Genomic DNA, 19,445 nt, shown 5'->3' with positions numbered 1-19,445 from the left:
CATTCTGGACAAGTGAAATGAGCAGCTCATTAGTTGTTGTTGTTCATGCTATGTATTAGTACTATATTAGCTCAACACCTTGTCATTTCTGAATGGGTCAGGATAATTGGTGGTGGAAATTATGACCAACTAACAAAACATGACAAGCTTCCACTAGTTTGACTGTCAAAACAAATGCAAGCTTCTTTTGGTTAATTGATGTGAGATTTATTGATAAAAACTCAGCTTTTAATGTTTTGCACAAATTAGTGTCATCTTAAGCCCTGCCCCATGTTGTCTTGTTAATACCCATTTAATTATTTTGGGTTAAATACTTTATTAAATAAACTGATCAAAGCGAAGTGCCTTGCTGTAAATTAAAGCATTTGTTTACTCTTTCATTATTGTCGTGGGCAATGTGGATTCATCCAAAAAGACACAATATAGTAAGCCCTCAGTTACTTGTAGCAGGAATAATACCAACACATAAGCCTCATATTTGACCTGAGTACCCCTTTAATGCGATGTGCTAACCTGCGTATTCTCAAAAAAACTAAACAAGTTGCAATGTTAATCTGTTTTATGGAAAATTGTTTGTTACAGGCCACCTGGTGTTTTTGAGTTTGCTAATTTTGCCAGTGGAACAAAAGCTGTTATGGATGCAGTAGTCAAGGCAACTCAGCGTGGATGCACAACAATCATTGGTAAATGCAGAATGTCCATTAGTCCCATTACACTATCCAATTACATTCATTAATTATATGCATCATGCAGTTACCCATGGTTAAAGATGTACGATTTCAGCACTCATCAGCCGAGTTGCCCAGAATGGGATACTACTATGTGTAACTATTAGACTACTAATACTCTAATATGTGACAATTTTTATTTATTTTTGCCCATCGCAAAAGTTAAAAACCCGCATTAGAGGTCATTCAAATATTACGTAACGCTCGAAGGGATGGGTGGGTGTAGGTTCAAACATTATGTAGCGTAACGGGGTGGGTGGGTGTATTTAACAGTGTTACATAACATACTTTTTAAATTTTGTATTACTACAATTTTATTACTCAAATATTTTATTTTATTTTGTGTTTTTCATAAACGCTCTGTCACGGCAATAATGTTTAACGTAGATAGTTATAGCTAGACTTATACACACTATAAGGGTTATAAATCGAGTTGAAATGTGTATCTGCGCTTTCCCAGTTAGCAAAAGTACGTTAGAATTGTATTACACCCATCGCTTGTGTATGAATGGGAGGAGGGGGGTGACTCAAATCATTACATAATATTTTGGGAGGTGTATGGAGTGTTACAGGGGGAGGCAGGGTGTCTAATTTTGACCAAAATAGCGTTACGTAATATTTGAATGACCCCGTATGGCTGTATTTTCAATATTGCGAATAACACCCGTTTTACAGTATATTAATTTTTCATACATAATCTGACCTCTAACCTATGGCATTTTCTTCCTATTTGCAATGACTGGTCCGAACATCCCAACATCTAATCAATGACTAAAATCTTCCAATCGGTCCTAGTCGCCCGGTTCCGGTCACATGGCGGCTACTTCCTTCTTTCTCCTTTGCTTTTGTGGTCCGGACATCTTTTCTTTGGCTCTCATAAATCCAATCTTCTTGAGTTTGGACACAGTTTTATTTATCCTTATTTTTTCTTACCTTAGCTGTTTTTGTTTTGTTAATATAGTGTTTTTTAAAGTGATATTTTTCACTTTTAAAATTCTAGTCGGACTGCTATTTTGATATTTGTTGGTGTTTACTGAGGCAGATTGTTATTTTTAACTGAGTTTTCACTTCCAGTTGTGTTTTTTTATTTTTGTTTTTAACAATTCGAGAAGTTTCTAAATTTTTAGTGCTATTTGCTAACATTTTTCTTAAATTACCATGGTGCGGAAAGTATGGGAAATGAGAGAGCCCTCATTGATGAACATGACTTATCTATAGTTGACTTGAAGTATTCACGTGGTGGTTGTATTTATTCAGGTGGTGGTGACACAGCGACATGTGCCGCTAAATATGGAACCGAAGACAAAGTGAGTCACGTCAGCACTGGAGGAGGAGCCAGTCTTGAACTGTTCGAAGGTGAGTCTGTAACGCGTGTACCCTGTTTACACTGCAATAATCAACAGGGCTTGGTCCAGGTCAAGCACAGCATGGCAAAAAAAAACGTGGCTGTGTAAATGGGTTGAGTGTGCTTGGGCCAGTTTCTTTTCATGAATCACGCGATGTAAATGCACCACCTGACCAGGCCTACCTAATTGAGGTGATGTGCGCAATCATTTGAAACAATGGTATAATACATACTCTCTGTATATATAATACATATACCGGGTATGAGAGGACATTCAATAGCCGATAATAAATAAATATTCTCTAGTGGTGTTGTTGCTAAACAAATTACTGTAACATTTTTTATTACCTTTTAGATAAATTTCATGCGTTTTGATTGGTCAATAGCTAATCCATACCACAGGTACACCGTGTAATTTTCCGGGTCAATACAGAATTTGGGCACCAATACAAAATTTGCCAGGGTGTACGAAACTGTCACGTGACTTCCGCTTTGTAAGTTCGGCAGAATTGTTATCGTTTTGTTTTTTCACTCTCGCGCCTCAGCTCTTAAACTAGGAAATATGTATTGAATTCTGTTTGAAAGAGATTGCGATTTATGGTAAGTGTTTTTTTATTACTTTATTATTTTTAAATACATACTTTCTTGAACATGTTATAACCAAAAAATATAGAAAATCGTTGATTTTCGCATACTCATGCTACTGCATTATAAATTTAATGGCGGGAACTATCACTGTGTAGGCGACCGAACTATAAAAAAACTATTTCTTTGAAAAACGCATGACATGCATTCTTTGGAATGTTATACGGGTAAGTATAGTTTGATAAATATCTATGTGCCCGAGTGTAATCAGTTGTTTGGTATTTTACCGTGTAATAATGTTTATTTATAAATTGACAAGACCCGTGTCATTAAGGTGATAAGAGTTGCCCCCCTTTGTTTACAAATCGTCTGCGTTTGACAGCTCGCTACAAAGTACCATAGAAACACAAATCACATACAAACCATTACAGGAGAAGCAGAATGCACCCATCTTCAAAAATAGCAAGATTGGCACAATTAACATAGTCTTTCAAAGAAAATAAAACTGACATCTGACACAGAATAATAATAAAAAAATGTTCTGCTATTTATTAACATTTTCTGCATTAATAACAGAAGTTGAACATTTCATACATATTAAATCAACTTGGATAATTCACTTAAATTAATAATTAAAGTTAAAACTGTTTGTAGTTAAATCTAGATTAGTGATTTGTATTACCCTGATAAAAGTAGAAATATTTTCAGTTACTGTTATAGCATTTTAATTTCTATAGTATTATCTGGTAAATGGCATATCTTAGTGTATAAATAGTTTTCAAAAAATGTTAGTATATTTCTAAAATTCATATAAAGCTGCATTCCTTTAAAAAAAAATATTTTTGTCTTTTATTTGAAATTTTATTTTATAAAAATATTGTAAACCTTAAAAATCTTTATGTGATTTGTTCAAAATGTTTGAAAAAGATCTAAAAGGTAATAAATTCGTTACGTAACTAATAATCTTATTGAAAATGTGCAAATTTTCAGGCACTGCATAAAACATACATTGCATGTGTAGTAAACACAATAACACAGTGATTCCTTTTGACAGATTACAAACAACACCAAGATACATGTAACAGTGAACTGATACATTTCACCAATTTTCTGTTATCCTGTGGTACACGTATTCTGTTGTTCGTGCCATTTTATGAGGGCATTACGGTGTAACGACCAATATCTTTGGGAACATGGCCTCAGATTTCATTGGCAGTGTACATATAAATGCATTAATAGGTTCATAGCATTGTAACTGTATCAAGATTGCATTTGTTCCTCCCACAAATGATTAAAATATTGCATTCATTTTTGTATCTACTCTGCGGAAGACGTTTTGCTTCTAATCATAAATGTGTACTATGCTGTCCTGTGCATTCAGTTGATGCAGGGGCGGGACGTAGCCCAGTAGTAAAGCGCTTGCTTGATGCACGGTTGGTTTGGGATTGATCCCCGTCGTTGGGCCCATTGGGCTATTTCTCGTTCCAGCTAGTGACCATAACTGGTATATCAAAGGTTGTGGTATGTGCTATCCTGTCTGTGGGATGGTGCATATAAAAGATCCCTTGCTGCTAATCGAAAAGAGTATCCCATGAAGTGGCGACAGCAGGTTTCCTCACTTAATATCTGTGTGGTTCTTAACCATATGCCCGATGCCATATAACCGTAAATAAAATGTGTTGAGCACGTCATTAAATAAAACATTAAACAATTAAACAGTCAGTTGATGCAAATGTTTATGAAATGCTTAATAGCCTGATATTTGACACTTTTATGTGGGTTTAGGTGGATGCTTATTTATTGCATTTAGCCCACATTTCTACTGTTTATTATGAATGCCATATTGTTTACTTTGCAGGTAAAGAACTTCCTGGGGTGGCAGCTCTCTCTGAAGCAGCATGAAATAATGCAAGACATTTGTTACACTGCTCACTTTGATAGTCTACTCTGTTAGTGCCAGACTTGAAAATGTCTTTCTGTGAATTTGAAAATCACACGGCAATGTGAGAGATTCAGTGATTTAAAGATTTGGTGGTATTTGTAAAATATACACTGAAACAAGTTGGTTATGCTGTGGTTTTGGTTATTGTTTAACAGTACGAAATGAGATCACTTATCATCTTGATCCGTTTCTTCAAGATTTCTTACATATTTCAGTTGCTGGCAACTGATTTTCCTGTTCTTGACAGTCTTCCAATAGGTTGTCACTGCTATTAATTATTAGCGTATTTAAAAAGAAAAGAATATTCAAGTTAAAAATTAAATTAATAATGTGATTTCATACCACATTGCTGTACATGTCAACTTTGCCATCATATCAGACATAAATTTTGAAATGAATTATGTAAATATGTTTACATGTTACTGTCTTTTTTTATATATCTTAAAAGATGTCTTTCAGAGTTGTATGTTTCTAATACTAGTAGCTTACAAAAGTCTACAGCATATTATTTTGCAAAATCTGACACTGTAAAAACAATTTTTTTTCAACTGAGAAAGTTCTACATAAGGAAGCGAAAATGTGTGTTGCAGTTTCCTTTATGTTTAGTTTTATCTGTTTTTATGTTTATTATTAGGTTTATTACTCACTGGAAATTAATTTGCATTGCAGTTTATGTTCTGAGCTGTGTGTTCTGGTAGGTTCAGTTAAATGTTGACAAGCTTACTCAATAAAACTACTGACTTTTAAAGATTAGCAGACGTGTAGTATGAATAACAGCAAATGTAACCGCAGTCTCTTTTAAAACAAATTGCTCTTAAGAAACTATTAACACTAATACATTTAAAAGAATTGTTTTTGAAAATAAGGTTAATAATTTTCCAACTATACTGGCGTCCAAAAGAAATTTTATAAGGCTTGAAATTGTATTATAGAAAACCAACAAACGATACGGTAGGATATGAAGGTATGATGAAGTTTGATATCTAAATTTCACAATGCACTTTGTAATGCATGCATGCAAAATGTTTGTAAAGTCGTTTCCAAATTGGTTATGTTCTAAAGGTTTTTTTGGACGTCGGTATATTTTACCAATTATCGTACATATTTTTATTTGATAATCTACAATTATGTTCCTGTAGTTGAAAATGTTTTGTTTTTAGGAATTTTGTATACACCAGTGAAACATTTTGTTATTTGCTACCAGAATTGTATGTTGTTGTCAGTATTTTGTGTTGCTCTGTTGCATATTATTATTTATATGTAAGAATATGTGGAATGTTAAGAATATTGTTATTGGTTTTAACTATAGTATGCTATCTCCTGCTGTAGTAACATTTCTGGTAGGTTACCAAAAAAACAACCCAACCTAAGCTACGCAGAACCATCTGCAGTAATAAATCATCATCAGATTTATTTTGTTTTGTTTTTATTTATTCATTCCACAAAGGAAGGTAAAATATTTGAATTCAAATGGTAAAAGTGAAGTAAGGACACCTGGGATGGGAGAGTTTGGACAGAACCTCCAGAAAATATGAAAGAGTAGCAGTGGCAGATCCAGAAAATCCATTTATGAGGGCCACAATGACATGAGGCGGAATGCCAAGGGAACTTTTGGGGTGGTTTGGAGAGGGATATTTGACGAAATTTTTTTAAAAAAAAATTGGCTATCATTTTTATGCATGAGTACTATTTACGTACCGTACTTTATATGTTTACGTAATCAATTCTACCCTTGATAAACACTGGATTATTACTGTTCGCAGATACCCCCATCACGATCAGGCGCCGATCAAAAAGAGATGGTGCTGGGGTGTGCATTTCAATATTTTTCGTTAAGAAAAATATGACGTCAACAATGCTTTGACGTTTTAATTATTATGCTTATTGATGTCAAAGCGATACTACGTACATTCTTCTGACTACTGTTTTAACTTCAGAAATGTGGGAACAGAATCGCTCTTTGTCATATAATAATCATATTTTAGTTCTGTAAATGTAAACTATCTGTGCAAGGATCTAATACTACCAAATGACAACTAACTACCGTGCTGTGCTGTTGTAATGTTTTCTACAAGTGCTGAGTGGAAAAATCATTAGAGGTAAGTGCTTGTTTGTATTTCAGGATCTTTGAAGTCGAAGTTGGGGTGCGTAGTTATTGGAGTAGCGAGGGTTTATATTGAGAAAGAAAGATGTATTTAACGACACACTCAACACATTTTATTTACGGTTATATGGCGTCAGACATATGGTTAAGGACCACACAGATTTTGAGAGGAAACCCGCTGCCGCCACTACATGGGCTACTCTTTCCGATTAGCAGCAAGGGATCTTTTATTTGCGCTTCCCACAGGCAGGACAGCACAAACCATGGCCTTTGTTATGGATCACTGGTCGGTGCAAGTGGTTTACACATACCCATTGAGCCTTGCGGAGCACTCGCTAGGGGTTTGGAGTCGGTATCTGGATTAAAAATCCCATACCTCGACTGGGATCCGAACCCAGTACCTACCAGCCTGTAGACCGATGGCCCACCATGACGCCACCGAGGCCCCTATTTACAGAGACATTTAAATGATAAAACTGAATACTAAATACATATATATTGTTCAGTCGTACGAAATTATTGAGAGGCCAAATCCATTTTGGGCTACTTACAAACATTGAGGAGGAGTATCCCTCCCCCATGCTCTACACTTGTTGTGCCAATGCATATTAATAAGACTGTACAAGAAATGTTCGGGAAGTCAATTCAGTTCAGTTTATTACATTAATTTAATCGCAAAAACTGCCTTCGAGGGGGTTGGATGTGCGCACCCCCTCCAAAATTCGAAGAGCCCTGAAAAATCCAGTGTTTAGCAGATAAACAACATAGTGCATTTATTGTTTTCGTTGGGGGAACAGCTTGATATTTCTGTAGATTAAAATTTTCGAGTTAGTATCTTGAAATTTCGAGTTAACAATTCGAAAAAACAAAAACCTATTTTGTTTCGTTTGGCCTTAATGCTCTTACGTAGGTTTACGCATACCACGACCTTTGATATACCAGTCGTACCGCACTGGCAAATGCTCCAGAAACAGATTTTGTGTCGTCTATGAATATCATTCAAAAGTTGGAAAATCTCAGACATCATAAACAGACTAAAATACACCTAGAAGAAAGTTCCGAGAGATAACAAGTTGGAATATATATATATATATATATATATATATATATATATATATATATATATATATATGGGTTTTACTCTGGTTTAAACTCGAGAGATGCTGAAGGTCTGCAGACTCTTTCTTTTCTTTTTTTAAACGATTACTCATTCTGTCTCTGAAATGTGCTTGACAGCGGCCCTGCGGCTCGTGAAGTGGACAAGGCGGTCTCGGAGACCCCAAGGCTTTGTAGAATCTCATTTATACACTCCTTGAATGGCGCGATTACATGCTCCCTCTTCATCAAAAGTCAAATTACTAACAACCGAATAGAATTCAACACTTATCCGTGTGCTTGTTTGAAGTTGGGTCTTTATTTTTCTGCAAAGTTTACTGTGCTCGGATAGTCATGCCCCTAGACCGCGAAATTATCGACTAAATACTCTACTTCAAATATATTTAGCATTGCTAACGATACTTGCCATACGATAAAAGGAATGGCTTTAGCTTTCAACAGTGGTGTTTTCTTTTGTCTAGCAGTGTTCACTCGGGTCCAACATTTTACGCCCCTACCTATTCAAAAATAACTTGGGATGAGCGATTGGGGGTTGCATTAAAAATAAATCACGGCATACTATTTAAATATAGGGTCTTTTCGAGATATGTTCTATCCTGTCTTTGGGATGGCGCACATAAAAGATCCCATTCTGCTAACCGATGAGTAGTGGCAGCGGGTTTTGTCTCTTATCCTTAACCATATGTCCGACGCCATATAACCGTAACTAAAAATGAGATGCATTAATCGTTAAATAATTCATTTCTATCTTTTTTCTCTCCAGCGAGACAAAAAGAACACTTGATAACTGAAAAATTGCCCTTTTAGTCAATGAGTTGATTTTCAAAAGATGTCGAAATATGGATAACATACATGTAGTACCCCGAGTTTTCAGAAGGTTTGATACTTGATTTTGTTTAGGTATGGTCCTAGGAATATTTCAGGGCCGGTAATACTTCCAAACTGTGGATTCATTAATTAGCTACAATGATTTGAACTGAGTGGGTGTAACCCGGATGTGTAATATCTAATAATCGGGCAACAGAGCACAACACCTTGTGCACAATTTGATACCTACAAGTTGTCCTAATGGTAGTCTTTGCATCTTTGAAGGGTACTGAAGAGAATCCATTGGCCGCAAATATGGCACCAATGAGAATTTGAAAACATTCAAGATGGCGTCAAAGATGGCCACCAAAACATAGAAAACTGACAATACCTTGAATATTCTATAACCGTTGACAACAACTTAGGAGCATATTTATATTACTGGGTTTTAGAAAGCGAGGAATTCATTTTGAACTACTCATAAGAATCATAACATTGCGCCACTATTTAAATGCAAAATGGCCACCAAGATAGCCATCAAACGTGACAATTGTAGTTTATTTTTTCATCTCACATCATCTAGAGCAAAAAATTGTTAGTATCTGCGTTTAGGTTCACATTATAAACCTATACATCAGTTCTATATATTCTGCAATATATCTAGCGATAAATAATCCCAAGCTCTCACGGTCTTAATTTACAGTGATAATAAAACAAATATTGAAACTTACGAAATGTTAATACTTCCTTACACAATACAAAATATTTCTGACAGACCAAAGTGGATACACAGACATTAATACATTGTTATTTTTTTTGCTTAACGACACCACTGGAGCACATTGATTAATTAATCATCGGCTATTGGATGTCAAACATTTGGTAATTCTGACACCAGAGGGAACCCGCTACATTTTTCTTAATGCAACAAGGGATCTTTTATATGCATCATCCCACAGACAGGATATCAGATACTACTGCCTTTAATATACCAGTCGTGGTGCACTGGCTGGAATGAGAAATAGCCCAAATGGGCTAATACATTGTTAATTAACACCACAGTTACACTTCTATCACAAACAAAATATTCTCGTTTAGGATACATGTTTTAATGTTAGAATAGTACAGCTAATGCACGATGTTTGGAAATGCTTTTCCTCAGTTTCATTTCTATTCTCTTCTGGATCTTTCTTTATATTCAAATTCCTATTCGATCTTCGGTTCTTTCCACACATTGCCCTCAAATGAACTAATAATTTGATTATAGAAGTACATTATTAGTGTATATGTTTTGAAAACTGCTATCTTGAATATAAAATAGTTTAATGCTTGAGCACTGAGATTAGACATGGAGACTAATTTCCTTCTCGTGTCTTGCCACTCTTCGATGTAAATGTCTCTTTGACTGCTTCGCTTCCAAATTTTCTATACCTAAAACGGTCGAGATTGCATCTTTAAAAGTGAAGACAATTACAATTCTTTTTTTTAATGTTTAGTATCATTTGTTTAACTTTATGTAATTTATGACTTGTTTCAGGCATCATTTGGACGTGTGGTGTGCATGGTGAGGTGATGATCACATCATGGTGGGTTCGACTCCGCAATCAGTCACTGTGATGGATCTCGTTACTGCGTGGGCTTCACTTCAGGCTCATGGGCTACACGGAAACAATTTTTACGTAATACTGACTTTTATTCAAAATTTTAATTTTATATATTTGTACTTTTTTGCACAGTTCTTTACACTGTGTTTTTATTTGACTCTTGAATTTTTATATTGATGTTGATCACTTCATGGTTTGACTTACCATAGTTTGACACCCAATAGCCGATGTATTTTTCGTATTGGGGTATCGTTAAACATTCATTCATTCATTCATTTTTGTTTCAGGTATAGCGGAACCAAGTAGACATTGGGGGGGGGGGGGACTGAGATCGAGGGGGTTTACTACCAATAATATTTTTGATTACGAATTATTGGGGGGGCTAGAACCCCTCCTCCCCCCCCCAGGTCCCCCCACCCTACTCCGCCGTGCCTGTGTTTGTAGAATACCTTTATGTACGGTAATGATCTATGGCCCACCAACCTTAATATTGCTATATGACCCGGGCAAGGATTTTCTTTAATGTGCAGTAATGCGTGCAAAGTAGGCTGCGGTGACCCAGTTATGGTACGCAACACACCGCCATCTCAAGTTGTACTTGCAAGCAAAGTTTGATGGTGTGTATGAATTGATAAGAAAAATATGCTCCGGAAACTGACGGATGGACGAACAAAGCCATAACATAATACGACACGCCAAAGACCGGCGTATAAAAAAGCACACTAAATAGACACTACAAAAAGAAATCAAACCACAAATATGTTTAAAAGGCCAAACCCATCCATTACTCAAACTCGGGGCTGTGCATGCACTTACATTAGTGAGAACGTGTATTTACATACACGCTACTGATTACTCAAGGCTGTGCGACATGTTCACGACAACTGAGTTGTCAGTTTCCATCTATACAGAACCAAAAAAGAAACTTCCGGTAAGTTTGACAGCAGATATTTGGAAAGGTTAAAAACAAACCAAAATAGGTTTATATTTATATTGAAAGTGTGTTCTATGATGCATTTCTTTTGGAAAAGAAATTTTACGACAGATGGAAGAATTTATTGATAAAATGTGGTAGGGATTATAAACAAAAATTACACATTAATATCGGGTGTGGCCATCTCGAGAATTGATGACTGTTGCATCACCGCCGCATGGAACTGTTGATTTCTGTCTGTGGAATATTTAGAATATATTCAACGAGGTAATAAGCCTACCGTTTATCTTGCACACGTGAATTGATGTTGTCCTTGATGGTGGAACGGCGGAGCTGAAGGGGGGGGGGGGGGGGGTGTAATTCTGGATCAAACATATTATTGGTAGTAAATCTTAAGACAGAATAATTTTGAATTATATTTTACTTGTAGAATGCAGGAAATTGCATTTCAGGATATCCCCGAGCCCCCTAAAAACTTTGCTTTGCACCCTTGATCTCAATCGGAAATCGCAAGGCTGTAGGCTGCATGTAGTATCGCAAGGTCACCTCACGGTTTTTACCCTGTCTGGTGTGCCTAGAAAATCTTACGGCAGCCGCAACAACCGCGAGGCCTCCTTACTTTCACCTCACGGTGGTCTTGCGGCCCCCGTGAGATGGCTGTACCATGTTCTAAATATCGTACGGCGGCCGTGCAGTGACTTTAGGGCTGCCGTACGATGGCCTAACGGCAACCGTAGAGTTGGCGGCCGCCGTACGATCATATTCCTCACGCATTTTGATTTCATGACTTTTACGATTGCCGTGCGTACCCCGTAACATTTGTGAACACTGCTTCCGCAGCCCGCAAAGCCGTACGATTTGTAAAAATCCCATCTACAAACCGCAGACCGCAGAACCGTGCGGCGGCAGCATATGTGACCGAGGCATTAATGAACCACCTGTTCGGACCGGTACTACAGCTAGATGCGGTATTGTAGCAAAAAACCTGCGACGGAAATGTTCTCAGTTTTGGAGTAAAAATAAATGCTTATATAATAGTTGTTGCGTAAACGAAATCTGTTATTCTTCCAATGTACCACGCCCTTATAATGTGTGACACAGTGTCGTTATTTGGAGGTATAGGAAAGACTGCATGGTCACCCATGAATATATACCCCGAGGTTACTGAAATTTTTGAAAGCTAGCGAAAATGGCAGTGACAAGTCGATGGAAATGATAAACGTGTTTTGTTGTCTTTATGTTCTGCAAAACAAGTGAACGTAGTTCAGTCGATTCCAGAAAACAATTGTTTGTCCAGGAGTCTCGTTTTCTGGAGACCAAAATTAAAAATTAAAGTTTGTTTTGTTTAACGACACCACTAGAGCACATTCATTTATTTATCATCGTCTATTGGATGTCAAACTTGGTAATTTTAACCTGCAGTCTTTAGAGAGGAAACCCGCTACATTTGTTTTCATTAGTAGCAAAATATATTTTATATGCACCATCTCACAGACAGGATAGTACATACCACGGCCTTTGATATACCAGTCGTGGTGCACTGGCTGAAACGAGAGATAGCCCAATGGGCCCACTGACGGGATCAATCCAAGATCGACCGCGCATCAAGCGAGCGCTTTACCACTGGGCTACGTCCCACCCTTCGGAGACCATTTTACAAGCTCAGGCTACACCAAAGTCGTGTTATGAAATGATATACTGTGACTGTAAGAATGAATGCCGTGGGCTATGTAAACGTGCCAAAAGCAGTGCAGGAAATTGCTAGGTGTAGATGCGTGCTTAAGTAGCTCTTCAAGTTGATTGTGTTCTGAATTATATATCCATGTAATTTTATGTGCTGAATAATATATGTTTGTGGTTGATCGTTTTAATTTATACATGTATGCACACCATCAACTATTCTTGCATGACATTAATGTTAGATAACAAATGTTATCACAGTCTGTTTAACACTGTACGGGCATTTTAACTAGTGCCGTATCAACATTTCACTCTTAACTGCTGAATTCTATATAACAATTTGTGGTGGGCTTTTTTCTCTTTGTGTGTGTGTGTGTGTGTGTGTGTGTGTGTGTGTGTGTGTCCCCCTTTTTTCTTACCTCCCTTTGCTGATCTATCTTTTTCATATTTTTTGGATATTATTTCATTTGGTTGTTCTGATTATTCGTCTTAATAAATACACTAATCTCTAAATTAAAGGGACATTCCTGAGTTTGCTGCATTGTAAAATGTTTCCGACTAATAAAATAGTTTTACGAGTAAACTTACATATTAAATATATTTTCGTGTTTAGAATATCAGTGTCTGTATATTCAATGTGTTTCTGGTTGTTTTAATATTTGTATGAAGCCCAAACTGGATTTTGTCTTCCAATAATTTCGTACGTACGAAAAAATCTTTTTTAGGAAATAAAATGAAATTTAACCTAATATAAATATTAGAACGATCAGAAACACATTTAATATACAGCCAGTAATATTTTAGGCAGAAAAATATATTTGATATGTAATTACAATCGTTAAAATGTCTCTGTTAGTCGACAACATCTTAAACATTGCAGCGAACTCGGGAATGTCCCTTTAAAGCTTACTTACTTGGGAATGTTACTTTCACTTATGAAAAAGTGTGGCATGAGACAATGTTTACTTTTTCTGGAAGATTACTCCGGAAATTTATGATCTTTACCGAAGCATTTTTGTTGTCTACCCAGTCACATCTCTCAAAATACCTGATAGGATGAGGAAAACCCCCTCAACAAAATAATAAACTTGGACTCTCCCATCACAGTGCTATCTGGTAAAACTGACATTTAATGATTTCACATCAAATAAATTTACCGACCTCATGTACATCTAGTTGAATTTATTTCATAATGCAGTGAAACCCCTCTAAACCGGACGCCCTTGAGACCAAGACAAATGTCCGGTTTTATGAGGGATCCGGTTTAGAGAGGCTAAGTTCTGTCCTGCCTTTTAGAACGAGACTCTGTAAGACGTCCGGTTTTGAGGGAATTCCGGTTTACAGAGGGTCCGGTCTTTAGAGCTTTCACTGTACAATTAATAGAAACTATCTTTTAATCCAAGTTTAACACATCTGTTTTAGTCTAAAATGTGTACGTATTAAACCATAAATAGTAAATAATGTACTAATATAATACATTCAAATTTTACACTTTATTCAGTGGAAGTACATGTAAATCAAGAAAAATAGCCCTGTGTAAATAAATTATAACAGATATTTACAGTTCAAAAAGAACACGTCTCGTGTGAATGAAAAACTTGTGTCATGAAGACTATAAGTTATACATTGTTTTCCGTGTTTTTTGTTTTTTTAAGAATCCAGACACCATTTTATTTAACGAAGTAGAAATTCATATTGTTTGTACAAAACTATAGTTTTTTATTGCCAGTTTGTGAATGTTTTCAACGCAGCACATAAATTAATTTAGTTTTTCTTCTTTCCTCTTCAGTCTACTTTTGTAACAGGATCCTTCTTAGTTTGCCTGCTTCTATAGTATTAAGTCTTGCACCACACTGTACCCTGGCCCTACCTTGAGCATCTTCGCCGCGTTGGTGGTGTCACCTCTGTCTAGGAGGCTGCTGAAATGGGCATTACTATTTTTCTTTCCTACCTGGCAATTAATGCCATGCTTTAACGGAATATATATAACGGTTTATTGATTCGTGTTCAGGACAGTTTTGGAGAAGAATAAAACGTGGTAAATAACGCAATTATGGAACATTAACTTTGGCTGATTTTGTCGATTATTTTAGCAGAGGGCAACTGTAATACATGTCACACAAATAATGGTAATGAGAATATTTCATCTGATCATAACACAGATTATAATGAACTTGATGAACCTATAAGTATAGAGGAAATATATAAAGCTATAGACTATTTAATGCGAAACAAAAGTGTTGGCTTGGACGGTGTTGTTGCAGAATTATTTATTGATCGCAAGGTTATTTTATCTCCCATATTATTACGATTGTTTACTTATATGTATGATAATGGAGTTTATGCTGAAAAATTGTCACAAGGGGCCACTATACCGATTCCAAAGAAGGGTGATTGCAATGACATTAATAATTACAGGGGGATAACAATAATGAGTGCTTTTGCCAAGATTTTCTCACTGTTACTCAGAAATAGATTAAAGGGACATTCCTGAGTTTGCTGCACTTTTTAAGACGTTATCAACTAACAGAGACGTTTTGACGACCGTAATTACATATCAAATGTATTTTTCTGCTTAAAATATTAGTGGCTGTATATTAAACGTGTTTTTGATCGTTCTGATATTTGTACTAGGTTAAATTTCATTTTATTTTCTAAAAAAGATTTTTTCGTACGTACGAAATTATTTGAAGACAAAATCCAGTTTGGCCTTCTTACAAATATTAAGACGACCAGAAACACATTGAATATACAGACACTGATATTCTAAACATGAAAATATATTTAATATGCAAGTTTAATCGTAGAAATATTTTATTAGTCGGAAACATCTTACAATGCAGCAAACTCGGGAATGTCCCTTTAAACCAGTGGTGTGAACGAAACAATGTTTTTACCGACTATCAGTTTGGATTTAGAGATGGTTGTAGTACTACCGACTGTATTTATTTACTTAATGGTTTAATTTCAAATAGTTTAAATAGTAAGAAGAAACATTTCTGTGCTTTTATATATTTTAAAAAGGCATTCGACTCAGTATTCAGAGACTTTGTGTGGTGGAAACTTGCAAATAATGGTGTTAGCAATAAAATGTGTACTCACATAAGAAACCGTGTTAGGCTATTCTCTAATACTTCAGAATTTGTTTATGTTTCTCTCGTGGTGAAACAAGGGGAATCGTTATCTCCCATTTTATTTATTATGTTTGTCAATGATATGTACGAAGAAATGTCACAAAATGTCACTCCAATCAAAATATTCAATGATATTTCTGTACTTTTGTTAATGTATGCTGACGACACTATTCTTTTCTCAAATTCAGAAAAAGAATTGCAGCAACTACTTGATAACTTGAGTTGCTATTGTGAGAAATGAAAAATTGAAGTTAACATAGATAAAACTAAAATATGTGTTTGAAAAACGAAGATCTGTATGTGAATTTAGTTTTAAATACAAAGACTCTAGTCTAGACATTGTGGATACGTTTAATTATCTGGGTATTACATTTAGTTATACTGGCAATTTTAAAACGGCTTGTAAAGTGCTGTCAGAACAAGCTATGAAGTGTATTTTCATTGTATAATTAATTTTACATGTTCCAGTGAATATTAGCACAAAAATGTATCTGTTTGATAGAATGGTTGTGCCTATTTTGCTGTATGGCTCCCAGCATATTGCTGACATAGAAAAAAAAATTAAGTCAAGTACTGTAAAAATGTTTTAAAAGCGAAAACGAGAACACCCAATGTATCTGTTTTTGCTGAATTAGGAAGAATACCTATTTCTGTGTTATGTAAACAAAAACTTTTATTATATTGGCGGAAAATTATCTGTAATCAAACTTCTATGTTATACAAAATGTATAGATCTTTACGACATGATATGAACTCTAGCAGAAATTGTAAAAACTGGGTATCATACGTAAAATGTATTTTATATGAACTTGGTTTTTTTGATGCATGGGATAATGAGGACGTTTTACATTTACCTGCTCAAGTTCTTAAACAACGTCTTAGAGATCAATACGTACAAAATACTACAGCAAAGTTGTCTACGTTCTCACGTTTAGAATTGTACTGTAAATATAAATGTGATTACACTTTTGAAGTATATTTAGATAATATTTTGGCACTGAAGTATCGTACTGCCTTGCTTAATCTTAGATGTGGTGTACTGAATATTAATATTGAGAAAGATAGATTTGAAAATATTCCCAGTCAACAAAGAATATGTCCAGTATGTAATACTAACAATATAGAGGATGAATATAATATGTTGCTTGTATGTCCATATTATAGAGTCAAATATTTCCATTTTTTTTATTGTTCATGGCCTTCAGTGAACAAACTTACTAATTTGCTATCATTAAAATCAAAATTGCAAACATTACACCTAGCTACATTTATCTATTTTTCTATGCAGCGTCGTCAAGAATTAATATCATAATTCATGTTTCCTCCTCTTCTTAAGTATTAATTATAGGTCATAAGTGTATTAATATTTTTATATAATATTTATCATATCCATGTTACTATTTGTTGCTTCATTATATATATATATATATATATATATATATATATATATATATATATATATATATATATATATATATATATATATATATATATATATATATATATATATATATATATATATATATATATATATATCATGTTTCAGCCAATGTTAATCACAGCTGTGGCTAAATAAAATTAATTTGATTTGATTTGATTTGGTAACAGGTTTCTTCTGTAGACATGAGAGTAGCATTCACGGAACGGGTAGCAAAAACAAAAGGTTAAACACCACGTATTGGCCATAGCAGCTAATTTAGTGACACCACACAGAGATGAATTACAGGTGTGAAATGTTAGCTAATATACGTCATAGACACGAGAGCAACCCTGACAATTAACAACGACAATGAGCAATGCCATGGGGATTGCCGCGGTGTTCTCAATTTTTAAAGACATTACTTTGCCCCTGGAGACTTTCAATTTTCTAAGTAACTTTTCTTAGTGAATTATTTGTTTTTGTAACGCTGACAACTCTTTTCTTACACATTAACTGCAAACTGTCGTGGAAATGCTATGGCCTTTTGTTTTACTGCCAGCGTTGAGAGAGTCTATAGTAATATTTACGGAGAGGATGGAAAAGCCAAAAGGATAAGCAATCGCATAAACTTGTGTTTGATGGGCATACTATGTTAGTTATTATTTATGCCATATTTCAAGTGTAGTCTCTGATTTCGGCATTAGACGCACATGGTGTTTACCATCAAATCAAATAACACAGACAACAATCGTGGCATATGTGGCTAAAACTGCTACCCACTATGTTTCAACAAACATAATATATACACCATGGATATAAATACTACCACCCCTCACCAGTAAAATAAATCAGAAAGATTGGAGGTTAACCAGCTCAAGTCAGACATAACGAAAAAGGGTTTTTGACTAGCATCGTTCTGCACAAAATATTCATCCTATTTTAATAGGGGAGCGGGACGATGCGCGGTCAGTCTAGGGTCGATCCCTGTCTGTGGGCCCGTGTGGTATTTCTCGTTTCAGCCAGTGCACCATGACTGGTATATCGAAGGCCTTGGTATGTACTACCCTGTCTGTGGAATGGTTCATATAAAAGATCCTTTGCTGCTAATCGAAAAAAATAGCCCATGAAGCGACGACAACGGGTTTCCTCTTTCAATATCTGTATTGTCTTTAACTATATGTCTGAGACCATATAACCGTAAATAAAATGTGTTCGGTGCGACGTTAAATAAAACATTTCCTTCCTTCCTATTTTAATAGGACTCCCACGTTGCAAGCACTGTGGTACTTGGTACATTGGCACTAGTTCAAAACGACTAAAATTTACTGGCAAAATGAAACAACATGCTATGACACCAACTCTCTCAATGGCAGAACTGGCAGCGTTAACCGACGAATGAAAAGTTGAATACTTTTCGAACTTTGACCCCGTAAGATCCTATTTGGTGTACTGCTATCTATACAGCATTTTTATTATTTTAACAGGCCCGTAGCCAGCCAACGTTGAGATATTGGGTGGAACTAAATTTATATCATGGGTGCCTTCGGCACCCGAATCTAGCGACTGAAGGGGCGAAAGGTCTAAAGGGTTCAGGGGCATGCTTCCCCGGAATTTTTTTAAATGTAGATACTCAGAGGTGCATTCTGGAGCTATTTGTGATGGTTTTTTAATATTTTATTTCAGGTATTTTGAGGTCGAAGCGCGTACATTTTTTGATAAAGACTTCAAGAGCAGTGCACTTTTAACTACATTAAATGTGTGACATGTTGTGAAAATCTACCTGTGCTCGACTATGGGCCAGGTACGACTGAGCAGTACTCATAACATAGAGCGATCGTACGCAAATATGGATACGATCATTGACATATTTGGCACAAGCAAGGGGCCAGACGCATATTTTTTTCTAAGACCAGCATATAAGTGAACAATACATTTCTATTTTGTACTTTAATACTCGTTAATTGTAATCCATGTAAAATGCGTAGTGGGTTCGTTTGCAACCCTATATAGCTGTTTGGTAGTGCTTAATGCAAATGTGAATAAACG

General features: G+C 35.6%; 1 protein-coding gene and 1 long non-coding RNA gene across 2 annotated transcripts in view; both read left to right on the top strand.

Annotated features, from left to right (window-relative positions):
• The window catches only part of LOC121374177 (phosphoglycerate kinase-like), a 29,663-nt gene extending 23,653 nt beyond the window's left edge, over positions 1-6,010 (top strand). Inside the window, exons 10-12 of the mRNA XM_041501154.1 lie at positions 583-683; positions 1,986-2,084; positions 4,517-6,010. Of these exons, the coding sequence (XP_041357088.1) occupies positions 583-683; positions 1,986-2,084; positions 4,517-4,560 (244 nt within the window). The 3' untranslated portion in view covers positions 4,561-6,010. The remainder of the gene's footprint in view (positions 1-582; positions 684-1,985; positions 2,085-4,516) is intronic.
• Positions 6,011-6,523: 513 nt separating this feature from the next.
• Positions 6,524-19,445, top strand: LOC121375916. The gene is made up of 3 exons (XR_005958370.1): positions 6,524-6,699; positions 10,165-10,306; positions 19,083-19,445. It is a non-coding gene; the product is annotated as an uncharacterized LOC121375916 (long non-coding RNA).

This window comes from Gigantopelta aegis, chromosome 6, assembly GCF_016097555.1.
Source record: "Gigantopelta aegis isolate Gae_Host chromosome 6, Gae_host_genome, whole genome shotgun sequence".
NCBI lineage: Eukaryota > Metazoa > Mollusca > Gastropoda > Neomphalida > Peltospiridae > Gigantopelta > Gigantopelta aegis.
Note: the sequence above shows the minus strand (reverse complement) of the source record. Positions and strands in the feature narration are given on the sequence as shown.